Source organism: Caenorhabditis briggsae (assembly GCF_000004555.2).
Source record: "Caenorhabditis briggsae complete genome, chrIV, whole genome shotgun sequence".
In the NCBI taxonomy this organism is placed as follows: Eukaryota; Metazoa; Nematoda; class Chromadorea; order Rhabditida; family Rhabditidae; genus Caenorhabditis; species Caenorhabditis briggsae.
Window position 1 is genome coordinate 862,815 of NC_013487.2, and position 26,880 is coordinate 889,694.

General features: G+C 32.4%; 1 protein-coding gene across 1 annotated transcript in view; it reads left to right on the plus strand.

Annotated features, from left to right (window-relative positions):
• Cbr-jac-1 overlaps positions 1–26,880 on the plus strand; it is a gene marked incomplete at both ends in the record, with an annotated part of 27,784 nt that continues 904 nt past the window's right edge. Inside the window, 11 exons of the mRNA XM_002632419.2 lie at positions 1–178; positions 7,760–7,904; positions 11,669–11,822; positions 15,409–15,631; positions 16,077–16,274; positions 22,451–22,576; positions 22,735–23,253; positions 23,365–23,796; positions 24,699–24,878; positions 25,453–26,565; positions 26,680–26,838. Of these exons, the coding sequence (XP_002632465.2) occupies positions 1–178; positions 7,760–7,904; positions 11,669–11,822; positions 15,409–15,631; positions 16,077–16,274; positions 22,451–22,576; positions 22,735–23,253; positions 23,365–23,796; positions 24,699–24,878; positions 25,453–26,565; positions 26,680–26,838 (3,427 nt within the window). The remainder of the gene's footprint in view (positions 179–7,759; positions 7,905–11,668; positions 11,823–15,408; positions 15,632–16,076; positions 16,275–22,450; positions 22,577–22,734; positions 23,254–23,364; positions 23,797–24,698; positions 24,879–25,452; positions 26,566–26,679; positions 26,839–26,880) is intronic.

The following is a 26,880-nucleotide window of genomic DNA, read 5'->3' on the forward strand; positions in this document are numbered from 1 at the left end:
ATGATGACGTCGGGTTGGATGCAAGAAATGGAGCCGATTCCGGAGGAGGGTACAGAAGCCGACGGTTCCGAATGGGGAGGTGCGACGTCGGAAGGTGGTGGACCGGGAAGACGAACGTTGCGAAAGAAGGAGGTTTATACGTCGGAACAGATCAACACACTTGTAAGGTACGTGTGGCGCAGTGGGTGAGCGTTTTGACTGGGGTCCGAGGGGTCCGGGGTTCGGTGTTAGAAACGTTGTCCTAGAGTCTAGGAGTCCCAGGTTCGAGTTTGGGTACCAAAATTTTGAAAAAATTCAAATTTTCATGGATTTCCCTAGTCATTTTCCCGAAAAAATCCCCAAAAAAAGGTGTACCGCTTACTGTACAAACAACCACCATCACCCCATACTTCTCTCTGTTTTTGCATAGGATTAATTTCTCCTCTTTTTCTCTATCACCCTCCTCATTTCCTACACTCTCTAGTGATCTACAAAATGTTTATTGTTGTCATTAATATTGTTTATCCAATCTCTCTCCCTCTTTTCATGCCCTTTTTCTGCCGGTAAATAATAAATCAACCGGAACTAGGTATTTGTAAATTTTGGATTTTGAACAGAAATATTTTTTTTTCGGTTTTGAAGTTTTTGGAAATTTTGAAAATGTTAAGACATTTTACTATCATGAGGACACTCGAAATTGAACCTTTTGAGATACAAAAATTTTAAAATTTTGAAAGTTTTCACATTCAAAAAGTGGTCAAACAAAAAAAAACTTGGCTGTTACAAATAGTAGATTTTAAAAAATACTTTGCTTGAAAGTTTTATTATTAAGACAATACTGTTAATATTGGCTTTGATACCCAAAACTAACCATTTTAAGATACAAACACTTCAAAAATGTGAAAATTTCAACATTTTTCTTTTTCAAATAAAAAAAAAAGTTGCTGTTACAAATAGTTGTTCTAGAAAAATAATTCATTTAACGTTCAGTGTGTTAGGAAAGAAAACTTCTAAAGCTAAATAACCTAATTAAGATAAGGTTCCCCGAAGTTGCAATCATTGAACTATTTTTGAAATCATTAAAAAATTTATGTTTCAAAATTATCATTTTAGATCTTTTGAAATTATAAGAAATTGATATGTTTCGGCCGGAACACCCTTACTGTGTCATAAGAAATTGCTAGTAATACAATGTTTTCTAAAATTTACTGTTTCATCGACATGATGTAATTTTTTGTTGTTTTTTGAGTTCGTTTAATAAATACTTCAAGTAGTATTCCAAATTTAGCTCTCACAAATTAAATCATCAATAATCAGTAATTTTTCAATTTTTAAAAATGGATTCTTTTCGGTTTCAAAGTTTCTGGAAATTTTTGAAGATTTCAAACCATGTTACTAACGCATGTGTTTAAGGAATTGAAGCAAAAATAAATCAAATTGATCATTTCAAGAAAAAATTTTTTAACTTTTGAATGATTTGAACTTTTCGTTTTTAAATCAAACAACAAAAAAGTGCTGTTAGAGGTAGTTGATTTAGAAAACACTTCATTCAAAAAGCTTATTGCGAGTTAGAGTGAAAATCAGACTTGTTCAAATCGGGAAATCGGAATTCCCGTTTTCCCGGTTTCCCCGAAAATTTTCGGGAATTTTTCCCGACAGGAATTTTTCCGAAAGAAAATTTTTTTCACGAAATTCCGGGAAAAACGGAAAACTTTTCAGTCATTTTATTTCTAGAATTCTCAAATTTTCAACTATTTTTTGCTTTTTGAATAGTTTTCCATGCGAATTTATTGGACACTTTTGAGAAACGTAAAGAAATCGACAGATCTAAACATAAATTGAGAAAAATAGACAAAAATTCGTTGAAAAACCAACTTATTGATTTTTCCCGATATTCCCGAAAATTCCCGAATGATAATTTCGGAAACGATTTCGGGAACAAAATTTCCCGAAAATTTTTTTCGGGAAATTTTTCGGGAACCCGATTTCCCGGAAAAAAATTTTGGGAAAGTTTTCGAGAACAGGAATTCTCGAAAAAATTTTCCCGAACAAGTATGGTGAGAATGTTTAGAAATGTAACTATCTCATGTGTTTTTGAATTTTAAGAAAATAATTCAAAAATTAATCTTTTTTAGATACAAAATTTATTATTTTTTTCGAATAACAAAAGTTGCTGTTACAAATACTGGATTTAGAAAAATCCTTAACTCAAAAAGTTTTTTGTGCAGAGTACACACGAATTAGACTAAATTTTTCTGTCATTTAAACTACTTTTTTTAGTATTTGCTTTATTTCAAAAATATTGTTTCAAAGTTATTGCATTATGTAGTTAAAAATATGAAAATTCGAGGGTGAAGATTCGAGAATCCGTATTTTATTTCAATTTTCTCTGAAATTCAATTTTCATGAACAAACTAAATTGTATTGCATTTTTAAAAATTTAATTCGTGATTAGTAAATTGTGAAATTTCTTGTCAAACCTGATCAAATTCAAGTTAATTTTTGTTTCAAAAAATTTTTCGGTTTCAGAATTTCTAGATATTTCTAAGAACTTGAAGACATTTTACTTCATGATTTACTTCGAATGGATCAGCTTAAATACATAATCTTCGAAGTTTCGAAATTTTCATTTTTTCTTATTTGGAATATCCTTTATTTGAAAAACTTATTGAAGGCTTCAATTGTATTAACCCTAATTGAACCTAAACTCTCAAATGTTCAAGTTATCGAACTTTTTTTTTCTTCCAACAAATCACTGTTTCTAAATTATTGTTTTATGTTGTTAAAATATGAAAATTCGATAGTTTTTCTAATTGAGAAAAATCCCTGTTTTTAGAACGCGTTATATTTTTGTTTTTTTTTTCAAGTTTAATAGCAAAAATCGTGTGTTACCAAAAAATTTTTCTTACTAATTAATTGTGCCAGTAGGCAAGTAATTTTTTCCATGCGTAACTTATTTGATTTTTAAAAAATTTATTGAGAACTTAATCAAGCCTGAATTTTTCAATTTTTAAGTCAACAAATTTCTAAAATTCAATGTTTCAAGAATGTGATATATATTTGTGCATTTTTCAAAATTCACTGCGCTCGTCCTATAATGATCTAAATATAGCTTTTCAAGTTTCTAACTTAAAAGTTTTTAACTAATAAAAAAATAATAAAAAAATCAGGACAGGAACCTCATGCCATATTTTCTTCTGATCAATAAATTAAATTGATTAAATAAGTTTACAGTTCCAACCTTAACTTTTAGAAATTTGAAACACATTCTTGAAATTCATACTTACAAATTTCAATTTCAAGATTTTGATTTTTTGTTCTGAATAAAATACCGTAGAATATCTATATTTGAACTTTAACGTCGATTATCTCAATTTCTACAGAAGATATCCAAAATTTGTCGAATGATAAAATGTTTATCATAATATCACCAACATTTTATCAGTTGACAAGTTTGCGATATCTCTCATAGGAACCAAGATAATTGAGGTCAAAATCCAAGTTCAGCAAAATCTCTTTTTCCATAAAAAGTAACTGTTTCGAAATCTTGAAATTAAGTTTCTATTTAAAAACTCATCAGTCATCCGTTGCCAATTTGTCCAAAATTTGAAAAAATTGACCATCTAAATATAAAGGCGGCTCTTTTTGAGTCCACACCGTCCGGAAATGCATACAGAACGCATAAATGTGTGTACACTGATTCATTCTCTCTCTCTCTCTCTCTCTCTCTCTCTCTCTCACTTTCTCTAAACAAAACATAAAACAATGTGTGTTGGCACTTTGCCAACAAGAGAGAAGAGAATTAGAGAGGCAGAGAAAAAATCGGAAGAAGAAGAACAAAAAGGTGTCAGAGGGTATGTCCTCGAACATCGGACTGTGTTCTTCCGAATTGATTTAATTGCAGTTCCGAATTGATTTAATTGCAATTAATTGCACTTTTTTATATTGGGAGGATTCTTTTTTCGTGTATCGCTGTTTTGTGGGAAACGGGGCAATTACTGTTTTAGAGGATTTGGGAAGTATTGGAATTTTTTCCTAGTTTGTTTCATTTTAACAAAAATCAGGTTCCTAATTGAATTCAATGCTAATTTAGAAACATTAAAAATTTATTTAAAAAAGGATAATTATAATTGACTGATAATTAGGAATATCCAATATTGGTCAACTGGGGGTCGCTACGAAAACTGATTGTGATAAGAAACTTTTTTCGAAATTTCAGATAATTCTGAAACACGAAGTTTTTGAAAAACTTTCGACGAAATAAATCAGAAATTCAATTGAAGTCGATTGTAAAAAATGGTTTAAAGGCATACAATGGAATTATTGAAACAAGAAATTTTCCAAAATTTTGTGTTTCAAAATTTTCATTATTTTCAAAAAAATTTTCTGTAATCGTTATCGAAAAAAACTGAATGCAAATATTGGAAAACCTTTTTTTTAAATTTACTAATTTTGATAATTTTGATAGTTTGAAATTAAGTGTATAACCTAATAGTAACTTATAATTTTCAAAAAGTTAAATTAACATTTTGAAACATGAAATTTTGAAAAAAAACATCGATGATCCAGATTTTCTGAATATACATGTCAAACTTTATTTAGAAAAGTTACTGTTTCAGCCTGTTTATATTTTTTGTTGTTTTTCAGTTTCTTTATTAACACTAGCTTAGTCGTTATTTTTAAAAAAATTAAATTTTTTAAAATATTATGTTTCAGATGTTTTTGATCCACTGAGATGTTCTATTAAAATTGTTAGTTTCTTCTTTCCTTTTTTCAATTTTCCTAAAATCTTCCATTTCTCCATGACACCCCACAAAAAGCGACCCAATCTGACCTCTCCTTCCCCATGTATTAATGGCACGTTCGTCGTTTCGCACTTTCGATATGTCTGCCCTACTCTCCTCATTTCCCACACTCTCTCGCCCCTTTCATCATGGGCCTGTATTGTTTGCTTACCTATCCCTCCCCAGTCTTCTTCCTTTGACAACACATACCTCCACGCTCACAAGTTCACAAACTGTTTCCTTCTCTGCGCCTCTCTCTCTCTCTCTCTCTCTCTCTCTCTCTCCTTTTTTTAAATAGTTTTAACACCTTTTAAAGGTTTTATAGCTTAAAATAGCCACATTTTTCGTTAATTTTGAAAAAAAGTGCAATGTTTCAGTTTGCCTTTTTAAAAGTAAAGTAAATCATCTGAAAAGTTCACTATTTTATGTAAGATGTGACTCAAATATAAAATGTGTAGGTTGTATTTGGATTACTGTATCCTTCCCATTTCTAGATTCCTCTATTGAATGTGGCGTTCTTTCTGACTTATTTCAACCACTTATCACAATTAATTGTCCTATTCTATTATTTTCCCCTTTTTTCCCCACGTTCACTTCTTTTTTCTTTTTCTTCACTTTTTCCACTTTTCATCTAAGATGCTGGGTCAAACACAGAAAAAGCAATCTTACAATTAGTGTTTTTTTTTTCAAATACTCTTTGGAGTTTTCGAAACAGTTATTTTTTCCACTTTTTGGGATTTTCAGAACTTTTTTCTTCAAAATTTCCAACTAGTAATTTAGAGAACGTCCCCAGAATTCCTTATTCAAGAAAATTAGGAAAACAAACTTACTTAATTTTGTTGAAGACACATTCTCTGAGAGAATTGAGATCGAGAAAACGTAGTTTTTATTGTTTCAAGTCCCAATTTTCATACTTAAATATTCCCATTTCCAAAAATAGTTTTTTTTTTGTAAAATCTGTGATTTGTATTTTCTCTCTTTTTCTCCTTTTCACAAGTTTTCTAATTCAATTTCCGTGTCAATTTCCTATCCCCAAAACTTTTTGTGTGCTCGGCGAGCACACACAAAAAGATGATGATACACACAATTTCACGGAGCTTGACCCTTCCTTTTCTTCTTTTCTTTTTTCCGAGGTTGTCCCGGAAAAAAGAAATCGAAAAACACTTGTTCACTCTCTCCCTCCGGATTTTTACAACGCAAAAATACATACGACATGTATTAAACTTTATACCCAAGTTTCTAGGCCACTATCTGATAACTGTCTTCAACTGTTTTCTGTCCTATTTTCCATGATTTTCGAATATCTTTTAAAAATTCGAATTTCCTACTTTTCTCTTAATGTTTTCCTAAAATTCCTAGATGTAGTCCAAATAGAATTTTTCGAATTTCTTAGGCTCCGCGTCACTTCGAAACCGCGACATTTTGAAACCGGTCGTTTTAGTGATTGTTTTCGAAGTGTCACCTAGTTTCGAAATGACCGGTTTCGAGGTGTCGCAGTTTCGAAGTAACTCGGAGCCATTTTTATCGGTTTTATCTTTAAATGTTTACCATCAAAAAAAGTTTATGTTTCAAAATTATCAGATTCTGAAGATTTTTAAAGTTCATTTATTGGTCAGAGAGGACTACCATAATTGCAAAATTCCAATTTATCCTAGTATTTCAAATTTTAATTATCCAGCTGATATTGAAAATGAGGAACAGTGATTCATAGGAAATATCAAAAACTTGTTAAATTCTCACAATTTCCAAAAATGCATACTCTGTATATTTAAAATTTCTCGTCGGAATATCCATCAATCGAAAACTCCAATATCCTCCAAAATTTCTGAATATTATGAAACTGAACTTTTTTCTAAAAAGTGAAATTTTATTGTAATTTTCAGCATTTTTTGATACTTTTGTTTATTAATGAAGCATAAGGTATGATTCATAAATTTAAGCTTATAATAAATCATTCTTACTAGAAATGTCCTTAGTTTCCCAAAATTCAAAAACATCATGAAAGCGAAATGTTCTTTCAGTACTAAACATTTCATTTTCAAAAAAAAGTTTCGGTTTCAAAATTATCAGATTTAGAGGTTTTTCGAAGTTCAGTTGTTTATTAGACTTTAATTTCGACATTTCAAAAAACATTTTCTCAAATTTTGAAGCAAAATAGATCACAACTTTTTGAATTGCTTCAGCTGGTGCTTCAAATCTTATACCATTTAATAAAACCAGGAAAATACAGTAATATCAATTTGAAACTTCTGATCTCATACATAATACTCCATCAATTTCTATTAGACAAAATTTAGACTCTCGAACAGTAAGAAATTGTTGCAAAACTGAAAATCGAAAATTCTGAAATTGAGCAAAGTCACAGCTTCAAAGTTCTCACAAAATCTGTACAAAATTAAGTGTTTTGTTCAAAAGAAGTTCGGTAGATTTTAGATTTTCTCATTGTATTACTCCATCAATTTCCATTAGGCAAAATGAAAACTCTGGAACAGTAAGAATTTTTTGTTTTTCTTTTGTTTAATTAATTAATACGGAATTGAAAAACTTTATTTTTCTAAACTCTGAGAAGAATGATCCAAATATTCACAGTTGAAAAAAAATTAGAATATTTCAAAAATCCAAAAAATCTGAAATTCCAAAAGTAAACGAAAATTTTGAATTTCCAAGATTATCCAAAACTTCTGCATTATTTCAAAGTTGTGACATTTTTAAATGAAATTCTTGTTTTTCATTGATTTTCAATGGAATCCATGGTCTCCCCACATCTGCATTTCTTTTTCCCTTTTTCAAAACAAGTTTTTTGGGACAACAACAAAAAACAGATTTGTTGTATTTCCTAGGAATGCCTAAGACAAATAGAGTTCTTGAAACTTTAAAATTTCCATTTTCTGCTTTTTTTCTCACTTTTTTCATTAGCTTGATACTAGAATTTCACCCAAAATGTTCAAATTTAGAAAAAAAAGTTATGTTTCAAATTCTCATTATTTTTCTCTCAGTCTCGATATCGTCAAGACGAATCGGTGATCCATTTTTGAAAAATCAATTTTTTTTTCAATTTCAATATTCCTATTTTTTCAGCACAGTACCCAAAGAATCGGTACCGCAGGAGTGGCTCGTCGAGAATCAGGTCGTTGATCCAGAGTGAGTTTTTTGAAATTTTTTTTTTCTGAAACTATTTATTATTGAATAGAAAAAATTCTGATAACTCTTCTGGAAAATCTGAAAAATGTATTTGTTTTAATTTTTGAGTTCCCTCGTATTCTATATTCGTATTCTATCGTATTCGTATTCTATTCCTCGTATTCGTATTCGTATTCCAGTATTCTATTAGTTTTTTTTCTAAATTTTCACAAAAATTCAAAAACGTTTTGAAACAGAAAATGTTTTCCACCAAAAAATAGTTTCCGTTTTTCATTTGTGAGTAACTCTTTTTTCTCTCCGATGACCTCTCAAAACCAGATGTTCCTTTTTGAAAAAAATGGCATCCAGCTGTGTCTTCTATCTAATTTTTTTTTATTCTGGGCAACCAAATGTTTCCTCTTATTCTCTTTTATACTAACTTTTCTTTTAGGGAATTTGCTCATTTTGGATTTGAATTTTTCAAAATTGGAATTAAAATCATTTTTAAAACGAGATTGGCTAGCTTCAAAATGGAATGTTCTAATCTCTAGAATGTGAAACAGCAAAAATAATCTTTTGGAGATTTTGAGGTTTTTTTTTGGCAACTTTTTAAACAAATTAAAATTTTCATAATAGTTGATTTCTAGAGATTGAACACTAACAAGTTATTAACGAAATAAAAAGTTTGCGTTTTTCCAATGATTCTGAAACTGTGGAAAGTTTATTGAATTGTAAAATTCAAAATTTTTCTACTTTTTCAGTTCTAAAGATCAGATAGTTAATTTGAAAATTACTTCGAAAAAGCAATATTTGATTTCATTAATGATTTCACAGAGAAGTTGATTTTGTTAATGAATTTTTTGAAACTGTAGGAAAACATAAACGAATAAAATTTCAAAAAAAACCATGTTCAAAATCAAAATCTATGAATTCAGAAAATGTTTTCGCATTTTTCCAATATGCCTGAAACTGAGAAAAATTTGGAAATTTCCAACATTTTCTTACTGTTTCATCTATAAAATTTGAAATTTTAATGAAAATAAAATCTTGTTTGATGAGTTGAAGAGTACGATATACTGATAAATGTAATTAGCATTATTATTAATTAAAAAAGTATCTCAAACTTACCATTTAGAATTTTGATAGCTATAACTTGAAAAAGCTAAAAGAAAAAAGTTTTTTTTTCAGAAATTTCTAATAACTAATTCAAGGGATTTCTTACTTCTGAAAATTCAGTCATTGGCTAATTCATCTAACGATAAAATAAATTATTTTCGCGTTTTTCTGATGTTTTTGAAATCGTAAAAATTATTGAGACTTGAAAAATGTAACATTTTTATCTGTTTCAGTTATATAATTTTGAATGCAAAAAAACTGTGATTATTGTTAGGAACATGGATACATTAAAAAAACACCTGTTTTGTGGCAGTCAAATTTCCAAATTTCGATAATTTTGAAAAATGTTGATAACTTTTTAAAAAATTATTTTCTCATTGAGCAGAAAACAAGTTGTTATGAAATCCAATATTTTTGAAATTGTGAAAAATTGTGAAAAATTAAAAACAAATCATTCTCCCACTATTTACAAAATGTCTAGAATTTGTCAAAAAACGACCGATATTGATTAAAATATAAAACAATATTGATAGTGTTGAAAATGAACTTATCATTGATTTCGCGATATTTGTGTAACAGTAAACACTCAATTTTTTGACATTAAAAAATTGTAATAATGTGTGGATTTAATTAAAACTTTGTAACACCGAAACAAGTTATCAACTTGTTGGAACAGTAGAAAAATTGGAAAAGTTTCAAAACTTTGTATCATGTTGTAAAGCTTTTAGGACTGCTGAAATAATGTCAATTTTTAAAAATGTTGCTTTTTCAAATTTAAGTTTTACGGTTATTCCTGTAAAACTAGTTTGCATAGGAATAAAACTTGCTGGTATTGGAACAGCGAAAAGAATTTGAGAATGGAGGATTTTCGAGAAAATTCAAATCTTCAAATAATTTTTGCAAGAATTAGTTTTTTTTTTCGAAATTTCTGTAGTTCTGCATGTTTCAATTGCATTGACCAGTACATAATTATCCAGTTCTTATAATAATTCTGCAATTGGGAGTTTTTTTGACTTTTGAAACTTTTCCACTGTTACATTTGTAAAGTTTCATCGTAGAAACAATTGTTTCTACTGATAGAAGAGTTAGTATTGCCAATAATTAAACAAAAATTCAATTTGAGAGTCTGGGATCATTTTCGAAAATTCAAAGTTGTTTATAGTTCAAAGAACTGCTAAATTTAAAAAATAGACACTTTTCCCATTGAATGACATTTAGTAAGAAAAAAAATTCGCATTTATTTAATATTTCTGAAATAATGAAAGTTAAGAATACTTCAAAAATCTCATTTGTTGGCTAGTTCTCGCTAGGCTTTACAAATTCCAAACAAAAAACCGCCGAAAATAGTGAGCGGAGCATAAATTGTACAAATTAAATGTGTCTATGGATAGCAAAACGAAATTGGACGACAAAAAATTTTAAAAACAAAAACAAACTGTTCTTTATATAGTGTGGGATTTGTATAATTTCCATATGTCTTGAAACAAAAGTGGATCGCTCAATGGCATTCTTAAGATTGTTACTTTGAAACCTTATCAATGAAACATTGGAAAAATCAATCGTGAATCGAAGCTAGGGGATTCGAAGTTTCTAATATCTAGAATTTGAAACAGCAGAAAATAGTTCAAAAAGTTTCGGAAACCAACGTTTGAGATTTTCAGGATGAGTTTTCTGGAATTTCAGATTTTTCAAATTCATAGCCATTGGAAGGCCTTTTGAAATCTACCAGAACCTATAACAGCAAAAATTTTAGTATTTTTCCGATGTTTCTGAAATTGTGTAAAATATTAAAATTTCAGAATTTCAAAATTTTTTCACAGTTTCATTTATGAAGTTTCAACGTAGAAATCATTAGAATGCCAATAATTAAACACTTTTCATGATTTCTTGTTTCGGAAAACAAACACAGTACGTTTTTTACTAATTTTTCCAAATTTCGATGATACCTAGATTTTGCTAAAACATCGAAAAAAAACTTTCAGATTTCTTGATGTTTTTGAAATTCAAAAATACGTATTTTTTTGTTTTTTTTTTTGGAGAAATCGTCTTAATTGCGTTAATCAGCAAACGATTCTCGCTTTTTTTCCAATATTTCTGAAAAGTTAAAATTTTTTTTCAAAAATTTGAAAGTTTTCTACTGTTTCATACATGTTCCAATTTGGAATTTTTATTGTGTCATTCGTTGGTCTTCTGCGTGGAGCTAAAAATTATAAAATTGTTTGGAAAGCGCGCTCTATTGATAGAGAGCTCCTGGTTTTCAAACTTGAATGCATTAACTGAAAATCCTCATAAACACTTGACTTTAGTGCCACACAAACTTTCATCTTTGAGCCCTACATCTAATTCCCTGTAAAAGATATCAAGAAGCTGTCAACTGATAAGATGTTTATCATAATATCGCTAATATTTTACAAGTTGACCACTTTTTGATAGTCTAACACAAAGTGAGATATGTGGGCTCAAAGTTGACGGTCTTGGTGGTATTCTAGTAGAGTGTTTGCGGTGTATGGTTGTTAGCCAAATGTTCATCTTATCGCCAAACTTTACAAAATGGTCAATTTTCAAAACAAATTGAAACATTGAAACTTTCAAAATTAAATCTTTCCATTTTTCTTTAAGTCACACAATCAAGCCAAAAAAATTCAAAAATTCAAATGAATTTTTTCCAGAATGGCCACTTCCTACCTAACGGAATCATTGGCTGGACCAACGAGCGCTCGAGGGTCCTCCTATTCATATTCCTACGAATCACACTATGATAATCCGCCAGAAGAGGAATATGAACATTTCACAAATGATGATGGAGTACACCAGATGCAGAAAGTAAGATTTTGAAATTTTAAAAAAGATTTTACATTTTTTTTTCGAAATTTTGAAAATTGCAAAAGAATCATTAGAAAATTTCAATATCTTCAAGAATAAAATAATTTTGAAACAGTGAAATGTTTTAAAGTTTGTATTCTTAACTTTTTTCACTTTTACTGGAATTCTGAGAAATGTTTTTTTTTTCAAAAAAAACCTAACGACCCTGATCATAGAATTTTTCCTTATCACCAAATCACATAAACCGAAATCATATCAATATACCAAAAACGAGAGAGGGTGAGAGACGCAGAGAAAGAAAGAGAAAACGAAAACTTGCATGGATTGACCCAATCTCTCGTCTCCTTTTTTCTTTTTATTTTTATTTTTCGCATTTCTCTATCAATACATAGTTTTGTTATCATTTTTCATCGTCTTCTCCTTTTCATTTTACGAATTCTTGTATTTTTTGGTGAATCGAGAAGACGTCATTCATTTTTATGAGGTTTTGGGATTCTTGAGGAATGCATTCTTTCTAGAAAAACTTCTAAAAATCGAAATCATAAAAACAAGATTATAAGTAAAAATGTACTGTTTCGAAAAGTAGAAAAATTTGACAATAATTGGGAAACTAGTAATTTGATCAATCCACCTATGTTTAGAGAAATTATTGTTTAGTTTTAAATTTTTGGTTTTTCTTTGAAAAAAATCCCAAAAATTTGCAAATTGAAAAATTGCCGAATTTTTTAGTTTTGAACATTTTGAAAAAAATCACTTTTCACGCTCTCCCACAGAACATTTCCGAACTGCAAATTAATTTTTGATCTACAGAAAAAAGTTTGGCAATTGCAGGTCTAAAACCATAATTTCAGAATTTTTTATCTGATTTTGTGGAGTTCCAAGATGATTTAAATGATTCTTAAAAAATTAATTAGTGGTTATAGATTCATGTATGGTCGTTTTCCGGAAGAAAAAATGTCAAAAATGGTCATTTTGAAAGTTTTTTACAGAAAAAATCTATCTCCTCTTTCAGTTTTTGACATTTCTAGGAGTTCTATAGCTCAAAAAAACCGTATTTATTTTCTCTACATTTTCTATAGATGAATTTTTAATTTGTCTGATAAAAATTTTTTTATAATTCAAAAAACAACGCAAAAATGCTATTTTGTGCAATTTCGTGAGGTTTTTTGATTATAAAAAAAGTTTTATCAGACGAATTAAAAATTCGTCTATAGAAAATGTAGAGCAAATAAATGCGGTTTATTTGAGCTATAGAACTCCTAGAAATGTCAAAAACTGAAAGAGGAGATAGATTTTTTCTGTAAAAAACTTTCAAAATGACCATTTTTGACATTTTTTTCTTCCCGAAAACGACCAAACATGAATCTTTAACCACTAATTAATTTTTTAAGAATTATTTGAATCATCTTGGAACTCCACAAAATCAGATAAAAAATTCTGAAATTATGGTTTTAGACCTGCAATTGCCAAACCTTTTTCTGTAGATCAAAAATTAATTTGCAGTTCGGAATTGTTTTGTGGGAGAGCGTGCTGTTTCTAAATATTCAGAACTCCCTAATGATTGTTTCGAAACCAATTTTGTTTATCAAAATCAACCGATTTGGAAAGTATCCACTTTTTTTTAAAAACAGGAATATTGAATTTCGCAAAAAAGAACTGAAATAAGGACTGAATTGTTAGAATGAAGATGTTCTCATTTTTATCACATTTTTGAAACACTAAGTTTTATAAATTCAAAATTATACAGTAACTTTGCAAATTTTGAACTTGGAAGCCGTAAATTTGAAAAAAAACGGAGTTTTCAATTAAAATTGACTATTTCAAAAGTTTCATAAATTAGGAAAATTTTGGAACTAATAATTCGAGAATCGAATGATCAGAAACCACTGAAAATTACATACTTGTAAAATTCCGGGCCGGCCCGCCAAAGCCCGGGCCCGGCCCGGAAGGCCCGGTGTCAAAATTCTGTATTTTTGAGCCAAATTTTGAGCTCTCAATATAATTTTTTCCATTTTTTTCGTATTTCGGATTGTTTGTCTGTCTGATCAAATAAGATCGAAAAAACTCGAAAAAAATTTTTTTGGTCGAAAAAAATCACATAAGGGTCCCTCCTGTGTTTTTTGAAAATTTCGAAACTTGTAAAATGACGGGCCCGCCGGGCCGGGCCTCCGAAATTCCGGAAAAAGCGCGGCCCGTTACAAGTATGGAAAATTATGTTTTAATAGGAATACTTTTTTTGTTAAATCAAATGTCTTTCATTTTCATCGGAATTTTGAAAAAGGAAATTTTTTAGCACTGAAATTTTTGATCAATCACTTTAAGCAATCCTAATCTTATCTTAGATTTTACTTCCCAAAATAGACAAAGAAAAAATTCTCAATTAAAAAAAAACAGAGTCATTCAGGAGAATCTTCGACAGATATTAAAATCTACAAAGACTTGTTCATACTTATCGAAATTTTGAAAAAGTGATTTATTTCAGCAGGATCCCAACAACTAAAAAAAAGTTCTAGAATTTTCCCATACTTCTTGTAGTTGAAGATTTCTCACTGAAAATTTTATATTGTCCTTCTTTCTTTAGCAATGTTTTGAAACTGTGATTTTTTCACAAATTTTGAATTTCGGAATTTTCAAAAAAAAAAAAACTTTAATTATTTTCGGATTAAAAAAACTGATAATCTAGAGGTATTTTCCTTCAAATTTCCATAAACTAATTTCGCCTTATACAATTTCATTTTTTTTGGGGACGGCATACTTGTAATCCGGGCCTTTCCCAGACCTTGGCGGGCCTTGCCAGTGTTTCTTCCAGAATCATTATTTTCAGACCAACTAAATCAAATATGATAGAACTCGACGCATACTACAAAATGATACTATTTAGAGAACTGTGTCTTGTTTGCGAACAAAGTTACAGGCGAAAAAAAGCGAAAAAAGCAGGCCCGGCCCGGCTCGGCACTTCCAAAAAAAGCCACTTTATGGCCTGTAACTTCGTTTGCAGACAAGATACAGTATTCCGCATAATATCATTTTGTAGTACTCGTCAAGCTCTATCATATCCAATTTAGTTGGTCTAAAATTTTTAATTCTGAAAGAAACTATGGCAGGGCCCGCGAAGGCCCGGCAAAGGCCCGGATTACAAGTATGGGGGACGGGGCCTTGTAAATAGAGATTTTCAGATGCTTATTTTTCTGATCCTGAATCTTTACAACTCGTTATTTAACAAATCTCCGTTTCTGCTACTGTCAAAGTTTTTCAAAAAACAAGAAAATTCAAAATAAATTCCGAAATTTCAGATAAAGTGACATCAACTGAATGAAATAGTACCTTCCACTTTCAGCAAACTTTTAAAACCGTAATTTCCGTTATTTTCTTTCAAAATTTTAGATCAATCTGCAATTAACGAAAAAAAAATTGATAAATATAACTTCCAAGAAGATTTTCAAAATTTCCTACTTTTTCTATTGAACATTTCGAATTTAGAATTTCGGTTTTTCCCAAAATTACTGAATTTTCTGTTCAATTTTCTTTTTTGTCAACATTTGGAAACTGTGAATTTCTTCTTTTCCTAAATTTCCCTATTTTCCAGGTAACCCGAGTCACAAAAGTGACCACAACCCGATCAGTCCGTCAAGTGCCCGTCCAATCGCCGTATTCAAATATCGATTTCGATTCGTCGGGACTGCCAACACCGTCTCCAGTCATTGATAGGGATCCCAGTTTGGAAATGATGGCTAGAATGGGAAACGGACATGACTCGGAGGATAGGGCCGCTCCACCACCCGCACCACATGGACGATTTATGCATGAAGGTAGGGTTTTTTGATCTAGAAAGAATGAGAACGACCTTAAAAACCTAAAAATTTCGAGTTACAACTAGACAAAATACATTTCGAACGAAGTACCAATTTTGAAAATTTCGAGCTTTAAAAGTAATCATTTTGAAACAGAAACAAATTAAATTTTAAGTTGTCAAAGTTGTATTTTTAAAATGTTCAACTATCTTGAAATTCGATTTGAAATTGTTGAGGAATACAGAATTCCAATCTCCTGGAAGTCTTGAGTTTTTCAAACTTGTCAATAATTCATGACAATCAGAATAAACTTGAAAATTTTGATTATTTAAAAAAGTTTCAAAACTGAAAAGAAATTTTTTTTGGACTTTTTTCTGGAACTTTGAATTCAAAATTCTAGATCAACAAATTATTTTTAACTACCATAAACATTTTTTAAAAATCTATTTTCCGATTTTTCCAGATTCCGGCATTCCGTCGGCTCCTGGAGTCCCTGACGTCATCGACGCTGGCATCGGAGAGGTTACTGTAGTCTGGAGTGCTCCTCTCCAGAAAAATGGAGGAGAAATTCGAGGATATCAGCTTCAAATGAGAGAGTTGCCAGATGGAGAGTGGGAGGATATGGGTGTGGATCAGTTGATCAAGGATACCAGTTGTAGAGGTGAGTAGGTTTTCTGGTTTGGCGGAAATTTTGAAAGTTTTATCCCTTGGAAAATAAGTTACTGTTTGAAACAAAGTTTTTGAAACAGAGAAATTTATTTTTTGCTTATTAGAAAAAATTTGTACAGTAGTCGAATTTCTTCGCTTTTTGTAATTTTGAAATGCTCAAAGTTTCTAATTTTAGAAAATTCCAATCAATTCAAAAATGTTCCAAGCTTCTGTTTTTTCTCCCAGAGAAAACGAATGACTCACTTTGTTTTTTTCCTTCTCTGTCGCTCCTTTTTCGTATTCTATATACAATTTTTACATAAATTTTACAGTTTTAAGGCTTATTATAGTACAAACTAGGAACTTTTGAATTCTTCGTTTTATTCAAGATCCATTAGTTTTCAAACTGAAAAGTTGACTTTATTTAGAGAAATTGAAATTGGAATAATTAAATGTTTTTGTCGAAAACTGAAATCGAATTTCGAAGTTTTCAGGATTTTAGGGAATTTGGGTTTGGAAAGCAATATTGATTTATTATATTTTTTAACATTTGAAAACTTTGGCTAACAAATATAAAATATCACAGTTTCGAATGAAAATTGAAATTTATGTAGATTTCGAATCAGTGATTTGTTTTAAAGTTTGAAAAATCAACATTTAATTTTTAAAACTGAAAACTTCGAGAACTTGCTTTTTTAATAGTGGTGTTGTGAAACAGATTTTCAAAGAAAAATGTTTATTTTGAAAAAAGTTTCAGCTTCAAAAATCTGATAATTAAGAAGATTAGTCTTGTAATATTATTGACCTTCCATTCTATTTTTTTTGTATTATGCTGAAAATGATGTATATGATGATATCCGCCAAATATTGTTGATTTGAGCAACACCATTGTTTATTTCATACATTTGAATCAGTAAAAAAACTTGAAAATTATAAAACCCATTTTTTTGGAAAAAATCTCTTCTGCACCAAAAAATTAGAAATTGAAGTCTTCTAAAAAATGAATTTAATTTGAAAAGTTAGTGATACTGTTGAAGGAACGAACCACTAAAAATTTCGATTTTTTGAATTCCCTAAATTTTATCTATAATTTCTGAAATTCTCAGACGAAACAAACAACTACTAATGACCATTTTTCACTGAAGTTGTCATTTTTAGAATTTTTGATTATCATTGCTGAAAGAGCAGAAGAGCCATTATGAAATAGAAATAAAATTTGTTTAAAACAGTGAAATTATTTTTTTAGTAATGAAAAAAATGTTCTCAAATGAAATTTACGACAAAAAATTTTTTCCCGAAGTTTCAGCTAGATTTTTTTTTAAAAGCAATTTACCGATTCAATAAATCTAGAAACCATCATTTTTCAAGACCTAGTTATGTTTTCCTAATTTTCATAAAAATAGGTTAAAAACAACTTCGGCCTGAATTGATTTCATTATCGCAAAACCAATAAATTTCTCAATTTTAAAGGTTTTTGAAACTGAAATATATTTTTTTGAAAACCTGTTACAGAAACCTCACAAATTCACATATTTTTATGTTTGGTCACTATGAACGTGTTTAGACATATTCTTATTTCCCAAATTTTAATCAATACTCACATTTTAGGACATTTTCTACTTCTAGATTCTCACACATTTGTCCCGATTTCTCCTATTTTTGTTCCCAAAAACATTTGACCTTCTAATTTTCCCGCCACCCCCCAAAATTTCTGACGGCACTCCCGCTGTGAGAGGGAATCAAGAACATCTTTTCTATGTTCCTGCCTGTTTTGATCACTTTACTGTTCCTTCTTTTTTTCTCTCCAAAAATTGAAAAAAGAGGATTTTTCGAAATTTTGAGAAAAAATCGCTGTTTCGCAAAGTTTTTCAAAATTTTGAGATTTCACATTTTTCAATGTAATTATCGATTCAAAATCATAAAAACAATAATCATTACTAATAACATTCACCAGATTCCGTATGTGCGTATGTATGTCGCGCGCCTTATCACCCACTCAACGTTCACCGATTGAGCTGAAACCTGGACAGGTGAATCAGAAATGTGTCTCCGAAATTTTGATTTTGAATTCTTCTGGAGACGTTTCTTATGTTCACCACAGTAAACGGGTGGTGGGCAGAAAAAGCGGTTTAGCCCCGACGGGGCGTAAACTGACTAGTTTGAATACATTGACAATGATAGAATTCGAATAATTCGATTAAAAAAATGCTTAATCAAAAAATTCAAAGACTCAAATGCCGATCAAATTACATATATTTTTTTTGAAGCTACATAGACATTTTGAAACGGTCAAAGAAGGGAAGAATTCAAGAAAATTGAATGGAAAATTTGGAAAAAAGTAAAAAATTCAAAATTTTGGCGAATCATTAAAATTAAAATTTGAGAAAAACTGATTTTTCCAATAATTTTTTGAACAGTTTTTTACCAATCATTACTAATAACATTCACCAAATTCCGTATGTAAGGATGTATGTCGCGTGACTGTTAACCCATTCAAAGTTAACCAATTGAGCTGAAACCTGGACAGGTGAATCAGAAATTTTTATTAGTTTAGGCCCGACCCTTTCTATTTTAGAAATTTTGATTTTGAAATCTTCTGGAGATGTTCTTTGGTTTCACCACAGTAAAGCGTGGTGGGCAGAGAGGGCGAGAAAGGAGGGCGAGTGAGGAAAAGGGGGAGGAAATCCCACACACGTGTACGCCATTTCTCCCACATTCCATACTTGTAAATTCCGGGCCGGGCCGGGCCTGAGGAAAATTTCAAGGCCCGGGCCCGGCCCGGAAGGCCCGGTAGCAAAAAGTTTGTCATTTTGAATCGAATTTTGAGCTCTCAATACAATTTCCTATATTTTTTTTTGCTTTTCGGATTGTTTGTCTGTTTGATCAAAAAATATTAAAAAAAACTCGAAAAAAATTTTTTGATCGAAAAAAATCACATAAGGGTCCCCCCTTATGTGTTTTTTGAAATTTTCAAAACTTGTGGAATGACAGGCCCGCCGGGCCGGGCCCGGGCCCGGGCAGGGCCGGGCCTCCGAAATTCGGGAAAAAGCCCGGCCCGGCCCGGCCCGGCCCGTTACAAGTATCCCACATTCCCTGTGGTGACCGTGTGGTGTAGTGGTTAGCGCGCTATGCCTTTGCTCGAGCTATGCGGGTTCGAGTCTGATAGGTGCCAACTTTTTTTTTGGTTTTTTGTGAAGAGTTCAAAAATACATATGAAAATGTCCGACTGTTTTTCAATCGGTTTGAATGAAACCTTAGCAAAGATTTTCACAGTTTCATTAGTTTCAAGTCGAAAGGAAAGTTCAGTCGAAAATTTGAATAGTTTTTTTGTGTTATCAGCATATTTCGGATAACAATTTGATAGATAAATTGGTAAATTTTGCACTTTCTTTCTTCAGATGCAAATTCCAATATCCCAAAATTCTGAAAAAAGGGCGGCGGTTTGTAAAAGTGGCAAAAATGATTAAGAGTTTGAATTCACCGATATTAAGAACTTTAAAAATTCAGAATTTTAGAGTTTTTGAATTTCCAAGATTTTGAGGGGAATTCAGATTTCTTGAGTTTCGAGATTTTTGGATGATCAGAAAAAATAAGAGACGCTGAAATATAGGAATTGCAAGCTACAGGAACTTTCAAAATCTCAAATATAGGAACTCTCTAAAGTTGAAAACCAGCTAAGAACTAAAGCTTTCGAAATTAAGAGGTTTCAAACTGTGGGCGTTTGAATCCAAATCTCTGGCCTTACAATTCCTAAATTCACCAATTTCCCAAGTTCATAAAATTCAAAACTCCAGAAGCTAGAGAATTTGAAAACTCGGAAACTTGAAAATTGTAAAAATATGAATTTTTGGTTCAAAATCGAAGAAGAACCTCCGAATCCGCATATTCCTGGATTTCCGATTTCTGACTTTCTGAGTTTTCAAAATTTTGAGTTCCGAGATTTTCAATAAAATAGGTTCAGCCCCTTAAAAGTGTAAACTGAGTTTTCTATTCACAATTTTAACTCCAGAATTAGACTCAGAGTTTCAAAATTCAAAAAACCTCTAGCAAGATCTTCAAAATTGAAGTTTTCGAATTTCGAAATTTCCTACTGAAGTTCTATAAATTCTTAATACCGTATTTCCTCTAATAGAAAACCACCCCGCGAGGTGCTTCGAAAAATAGAAGACCACCCTCTATTAGGAGCCCATGGGCTTCAACTAGAAAAAATACTGTAAGTCAAAATTCTAGAATTTTTGGAACTGAGGTTTTAGAACTCGACAATTTCTTAATTTCTGAACTTTCTTATTTCTATATTTCGGAATTTCAGATTTTTAGAATTTCAGAGTTTTTTTTCCGGAATTTCAGAATTCCTGAATTTGAAATTTTGAAATCCTGGAATATCAGAATTGCATAAATTCAGAATTTTGAAATTTAGAATTGCAGTATGAAAGTTTCGAATTTATCAAAACACTTAATTTCAGAATTCTTAACTTCCGAATTGCCAAATTTCCGATTTTTTGAATAAAATTTTTTTTTGAAAATAATTCGTTGAAAAATAAAAAACGACCCTCTAATAGAAGTCCACTCTAAGAAAGATGTTGAAAAATAGAAGTCTATGAGCTTCTTCTAAATGAAATTCGGTATATTGACAATTCTAATTCCTCATACACTGAATTTCGCAATTTCCAATTTTCAGGCCCTTTTATAAGATTACGGGTACTGTAACCGGAGGCCAGGAGGTTCAGCCCCGAAGGGGTGCAAACCGACTGGTTTTGATTCATTTTGCTTTTTTTAAAAGTATATTCCACACCAAGTTTTATCAATCATTCACAGAATACATGAACTTCTTGGAACTTTTAAAAAAATACTAGAAATGTTGTGAAAATTATCGGAAAATAGGGTCAAATCAGCTGAAACTTTCGGAAAATAAATCGAGAATTTGGGAAATGAATTAATTATAATTTTTTTTCAAAATCTTTCAAATGTTTCAAGAAACCGGTATAGAAAGTTCCTTAGTTTTTTCAATGTTAAAATAGCCAGTCTACCATCAACTTTCTGAAATTATTTGTAAAATCAAAAATCTGAAACAGCAATTTTCGCGAAAAATGAAAAAAAAATCTGTTAGAAACTTTTTGATAATCTCGAAACAAAATTTTTTGATCTACAAAAAATTCTCCTAAATTTCCAAATTTCTTTGAAAATTCGGAGGGAAACTCAAAACATTTTTTCATAATTTTTATTGATTTTCTGCTAATTTCCATTATTTTTTCTGTGGGTTTTTCGCCTTTTTGGTCCCAAATCAACAGAAATGATTTGTTTTTCGCAATTTCTTCTTTTTTTACTGTTTTATGACTCTAAAACCAACCGATTAGTCAACCCTAATTTTGAAAACAAAAAAAATGGACTTGTTGAAACTGGATTTTTGAAATTCCAACTTTTAAATTATTTTTTTCATTAAAATTTTTTTTCTCATTTTCTCCCATTTCTTTCATCGTCACACCAAAAAATCTGACCTATGTCCCTCACTACCGTTATCTCTTCATTGCCATCTTGTTTATAACTTGTCTCCCTGTCTCTGGGTCTCTCTAAATCCCACACTCTCTCACCTAAAATGAGGTAAATGTCGAAAAGTGCAGATAGAGATAAGAATCTTGTTAGTCTTGTCCCTTGTCTCCTAGGACATAGATTAGTTAGTGACCTATTTTTATATTAGGATCTTGATTCCTAAAATGCTGATCGAGAGACATTTAGAGCTCTCGGAGCACCATCAAAGTTTCGCCGAGGTTGATGAGGAAGGTAATACGATTTTTGATTTTGGTTCCTTTTTCCCAACTTGCTAGCTGACTCAATTTTAAGATTTATAGGCTGAAAAAGGTTCGAAAATAATAAAGCGTTTTGACACAATTTATCGGGCTTTCTGTGAGAGATATTGAAAAGTTGTCAACTGATAAGATGTTTCTGATAAAATGTTTAACATTTTATCAGTTCAAGTTTATGATTATAATCCAATCTTAATTTACAAAAACAGTATCAGTCTCAATTGATATTGAATTTTTCAAATTAAAAAAAAAAAACAACAGTTTCAAATTCATTTAATTATAGTCTTGGTCCTAAAAACCCTGATAATCCATACCGGTATTAACTTTCTTCAAACCATTCTCCCCCCCCCCCTGTTCAGCCCAAAATTAATCTAATTTTTTTTTTCAGTGACAAATCTCACTTCCCACGAAGTACAATTCCGAGTGTCGGCGTACGGACGAACCGGCTTCGGACCCACATCCAATCCGTCGCTTCCCGTCAAAATTCCGATCAGTGAGAACGATTTGGCGACGTGTGAGTTTTCTATTTTCGGGTGGGAATTCGAATTAAAAATAGCTTAAAGTTTAAAACCTTCACCTATCTTCAATACTTTTGATTTAACACTATAAAATTTGAATTGAAAGTTTACAGCTTCTTGTTGAAATTCTTCAACCTATTCTCGATTCTTTCAGCTGCCGGCGCTCCACTGGCTCCCGGCAGACCGACAGTCATCGCCGTCGATGGTCAAGGTGTCCTTCTCGAATGGACCGCCCCTATAGCGGATGTTCACTCATCGCCACCTCAAGGATACCAAGTCGAGTACCGTGTCTATGGAAGTCGTGACTGGATGATTGCCAACGAACAACTCGTCCAAGACACAATGTTCACCGTCGAATCCCTCCGCCCGAATGGTGTTTACGAGTTTCGGGTTCGTGGAAAGAATCAAGACGGTTTGGGTCATCCTAGCTTATCATCTGGAGGTGTAGCCATTCGACCAGCCGCACCACAACGGAATTTGCCTGCCAGGAAGGTGTCGGAAAGTGTCAATCCACCGGGACAGCCCCAAATGGTGGAGGCTGGTGATGATTGGGTGAAATTGGAATGGGCTCCGAGTGCCGAGCAAGCGGGATATATTGTCGAGTATCGAGAGGTTGGAGATCCCACGTGGCATACGGCGAATTATGATCCAATTGTGCAGAATGGGATACAAGGTGAGCTTATGGTCCATCAGCAAGCTAGCTAGATTAATTCCCTTACAATTTGCAATAATTAGTTACCAACTAAATTATGAATACCATGAAAAACAAATTTAAATTTTCCAGTGGAAGGCCTTCGTCGAAACTCAACATACGAATTCTGCGTGATCTCCGTCATGGACAACCTCTACTCTCATCCATCTGAAACTTCCGACATCATTCATCTCCGACCAATGGGTCGTGCCTCGTCCCTTCGCGTCGTTCCAGAACTCGCCGAAGCTCCAGAATTCCTAGACGTTGATGGTGATAAGATTACAATCTGTTGGCTGCCAGCACACAGTCAACTACCCGTCATAGGATACGACGTCGAGTTTCGAGACCTTCAACAGGACGATCGTTGGTACAAGGTCAATGATCAGCCAGTTTTTGCTTGTAAAATGACAGTAGGAGACTTGATTCTGGACCACGATTATCAGTTTCGTGTGTTGGCACACAATGCGTCAGGATGCTCCCAGCCGAGTCCACCCTCGCAATTTGTGCACATTGAGCCATCGACACGTGAGTCATTTTTTCAAAGTGTTATCAGCAAAAGTTCAGAAATTTTCACAGTTTCAAAATCAGCTGAACTTTTAAATTTTTTATCAGTTTCCTGACAGTTTCTGTTTTTTGGTTTCACACTTTAGATCAAAACTTTTTTTAATTTTGAAATTTTGGTAAGAAGTTTAATACAAATTGTAGCTCTTGAAATTTGCTTCAAAATAATCATAAAATTTGAATTGTTTTATATTTTTCATTGTTTTATGGAGCTTATAAAAAAAATTTTGAGATGTTTACACTGACATAGTTGTGCCTAATTTTTAATATTAGCATTATAAATTAAAATCTAGTGCAAATTGTAGCTGTTGAAATTTGCTACAAAAATAATAATATTCAAATATTTAATTATATATTTTTTACTGTTTCGTGGAGCTCAAAAAAATGGTAATCAAATCTTTCCGCATTTCGTAGCATAATTTATTTTATCTTGACATTATGAACTGAAAATTAGCGCAAATCAGTGCAAATTGTAGCTCATGTTTGAGTCTGTTGTTTTCAGCAAAAGTTCAAAACTTTCAATCTTCACATTTAGTGAAACTATTTTAGTAGTCTGCTTGTTTCCTTTCAAAGTAGAAATTAAGTTTTGTGTCATATATTAACGCACTGAAATGAAGCCCTTTAAATTGTATGCAAAATAATAAAACATTCACATAGTTCTATGTTTTCCACTGTTTCGCAGACATCTTAATATGACATACTCACTTAATGAACGATTCGTTTAACATTCTTCTACTTCATTTAGTGGCAAAAAGTAGAGCTTGAAATTGTTCTTATGCTATGGTTTACATTGGAAATTAAACGTATCTTTAACTATCATTTTTATCAACTTTATAAATTCGAAAACTCCGTTTTCATAATTCCAGACCGCCTCTCCGCTCAAACCCTGGACTCTCCCAACTTGGGACATCACGACATTGTCAAATACGTGGAAGCTGAACGATTTGGAGCCGTTCCGTTGCTCCAAGAGGAAATGGTCCGAGAATCACCGCCACTTCCCGAGAGAGATGACTCACCACCGCCACTTCGAAGAGCCAATAATAATGGTGAGTTTTTTTTTGTTGATTTTTGATGAGTTATTGTACGGTGGGGCGCGATTGATGTTGGTGTACTAGGAGTGCAGCTGCGTAGCTCAATTGGGAGATGTGTGATACTTTTAATGTTTTGCCCGAAAGCTCAACTTCTCGAAAAGACAAACTCTCATATATCTGTTTATTTATTGACGGTAGGGTACGCTACCTCTGAGAATATGAGCCTTATAATCGAGGAACTTTTTTTAAATGTCACATTAAATATTACTGTAAGAATCATTATTATATAGGGACTTAGTTTTCACATTAGCCTTTTTTGTCAATTAAACAATAAACTTGTAGATGCCGAAGTTTTTCCACGAGACAACTCAATGAATTCTGATTCACTGAATCAAGTTTTCATAACATGATGAAACAGCGAAATTTGAAAAATAAAAATTTCAGTTTTTTTTGAGAAGTTCATAGACATTGGAGATGAATCCTGCAGATGAAGTAATTGACAGGAATTTGTTCCTTTCTTTGACACTTCGATGAAACTGATATATTTCTTTAATTTTTTCAATTTTTTTAATTCGTTCGATCCTTTCAGTCCAATGGCGCGATCCATCCCTCAAAGAAGTGATCGAATACCTCTCATCAGCTGACAAGGACAAACAACTCAACGCATCCGGCTACCTTCAACACCTAACCTACAGTGATAATTTGATAAAAGAGGAGACGCGTGAACTGGGCGGAATCCCCAAACTCATCGCGCTCCTCCGCTCAGACACCCCAAGAATCCAGAAAAACGCTTGTGCCTGTCTGAAAAACCTCAGCTACGGTAAAGAAAACGACGCGAACAAGATGGCCGTAATGGAGGCGGATGGTGTACGTCAGTTGTCTGAAGTCCTTCGGACCACCCACGACGCATCTGTCAAGGAGGAGGCAACAGCGGCACTTTGGAATCTAAGCTCAGCCGATATGCTGAAGCCAGTGATTCTAGAGAGTGCTACGGAGATTTTGAGTCAGCAAGTTATGGCTCCACTTTTCTCTGGCCAAGGATCGGCTGCTTCCGATCCATCACGCCATTTTGGATCCACGTTGTTCAAAAACTCTACAGGGATCCTTAGAAACGTCTCAGCGGCATCGCAAGCAGCCCGACGACGTCTTCGGGATGTTCCCAACCTCATTGAAGCCCTAGTACACTTTTTAACGCATTCTATCCAAAAAAATCAGGTGGATACACCTACTGTGGAGAATGCAGTTTGCTTGCTCCGGAATCTGAGCTATAGAATTCAAGAAGTTGTGGATCCGAACTATGATCCAGCTGCAGCACATGTGAACTCGAAGAATATGAAACATGCAGCCTCCCCGAAGCCCAAAAAGAAGGAAAAGGAATCCAAAAAGAAGGATTCCAAGAAGAATCCAAAGAACATCGTGACGGGACCGTCGCTTCTCTGGCAGCCTCATGTTGTCAAACTGTACCTGAAACTGCTCCAAGATAGTTCGAATATTGAGACACTTGAAGCGTCAGCCGGAGCCATTCAGAACTTGGCAGCTTGCCAATTTCCACCGTCTGCCGAGGTTCGTGCGGCGGTGAGAGTTGAGAAGGGGCTACCGGTACTTGTGGAGCTCATCCGATTGCCCGAAGATTTTGTAGTTTGTGCTGTGGCGACGGCGTTGAGGAATCTGGCGATTGATCCAAGGAATCGAGAGCTTATTGGTTAGTTATTTATATAAGTAATTTAAAAAGTGGAAATTGGATTACAAATTTTCGTTTTTGGTTTTAAAAAATGGGAACGGCAGAATTTCAAAAAATCGTTTTGAAAAGTTTCAGGAAAATACGCTCTACGAGACTTCTTGGAGAAACTTCCGGAACCCGGGACACCACGACGCAGTGCAGTGTCCGATCAAACGATTGCAGCAGTTTTGGGAATTTTATTCGAAATCGTTCGGAGCTCGGCGGCCTACACCAAGGATGTGCATGAGTTGAAAGGTAGGTTAATTTGAAGTTTAATTATCTCGGTTCCTATGAGAG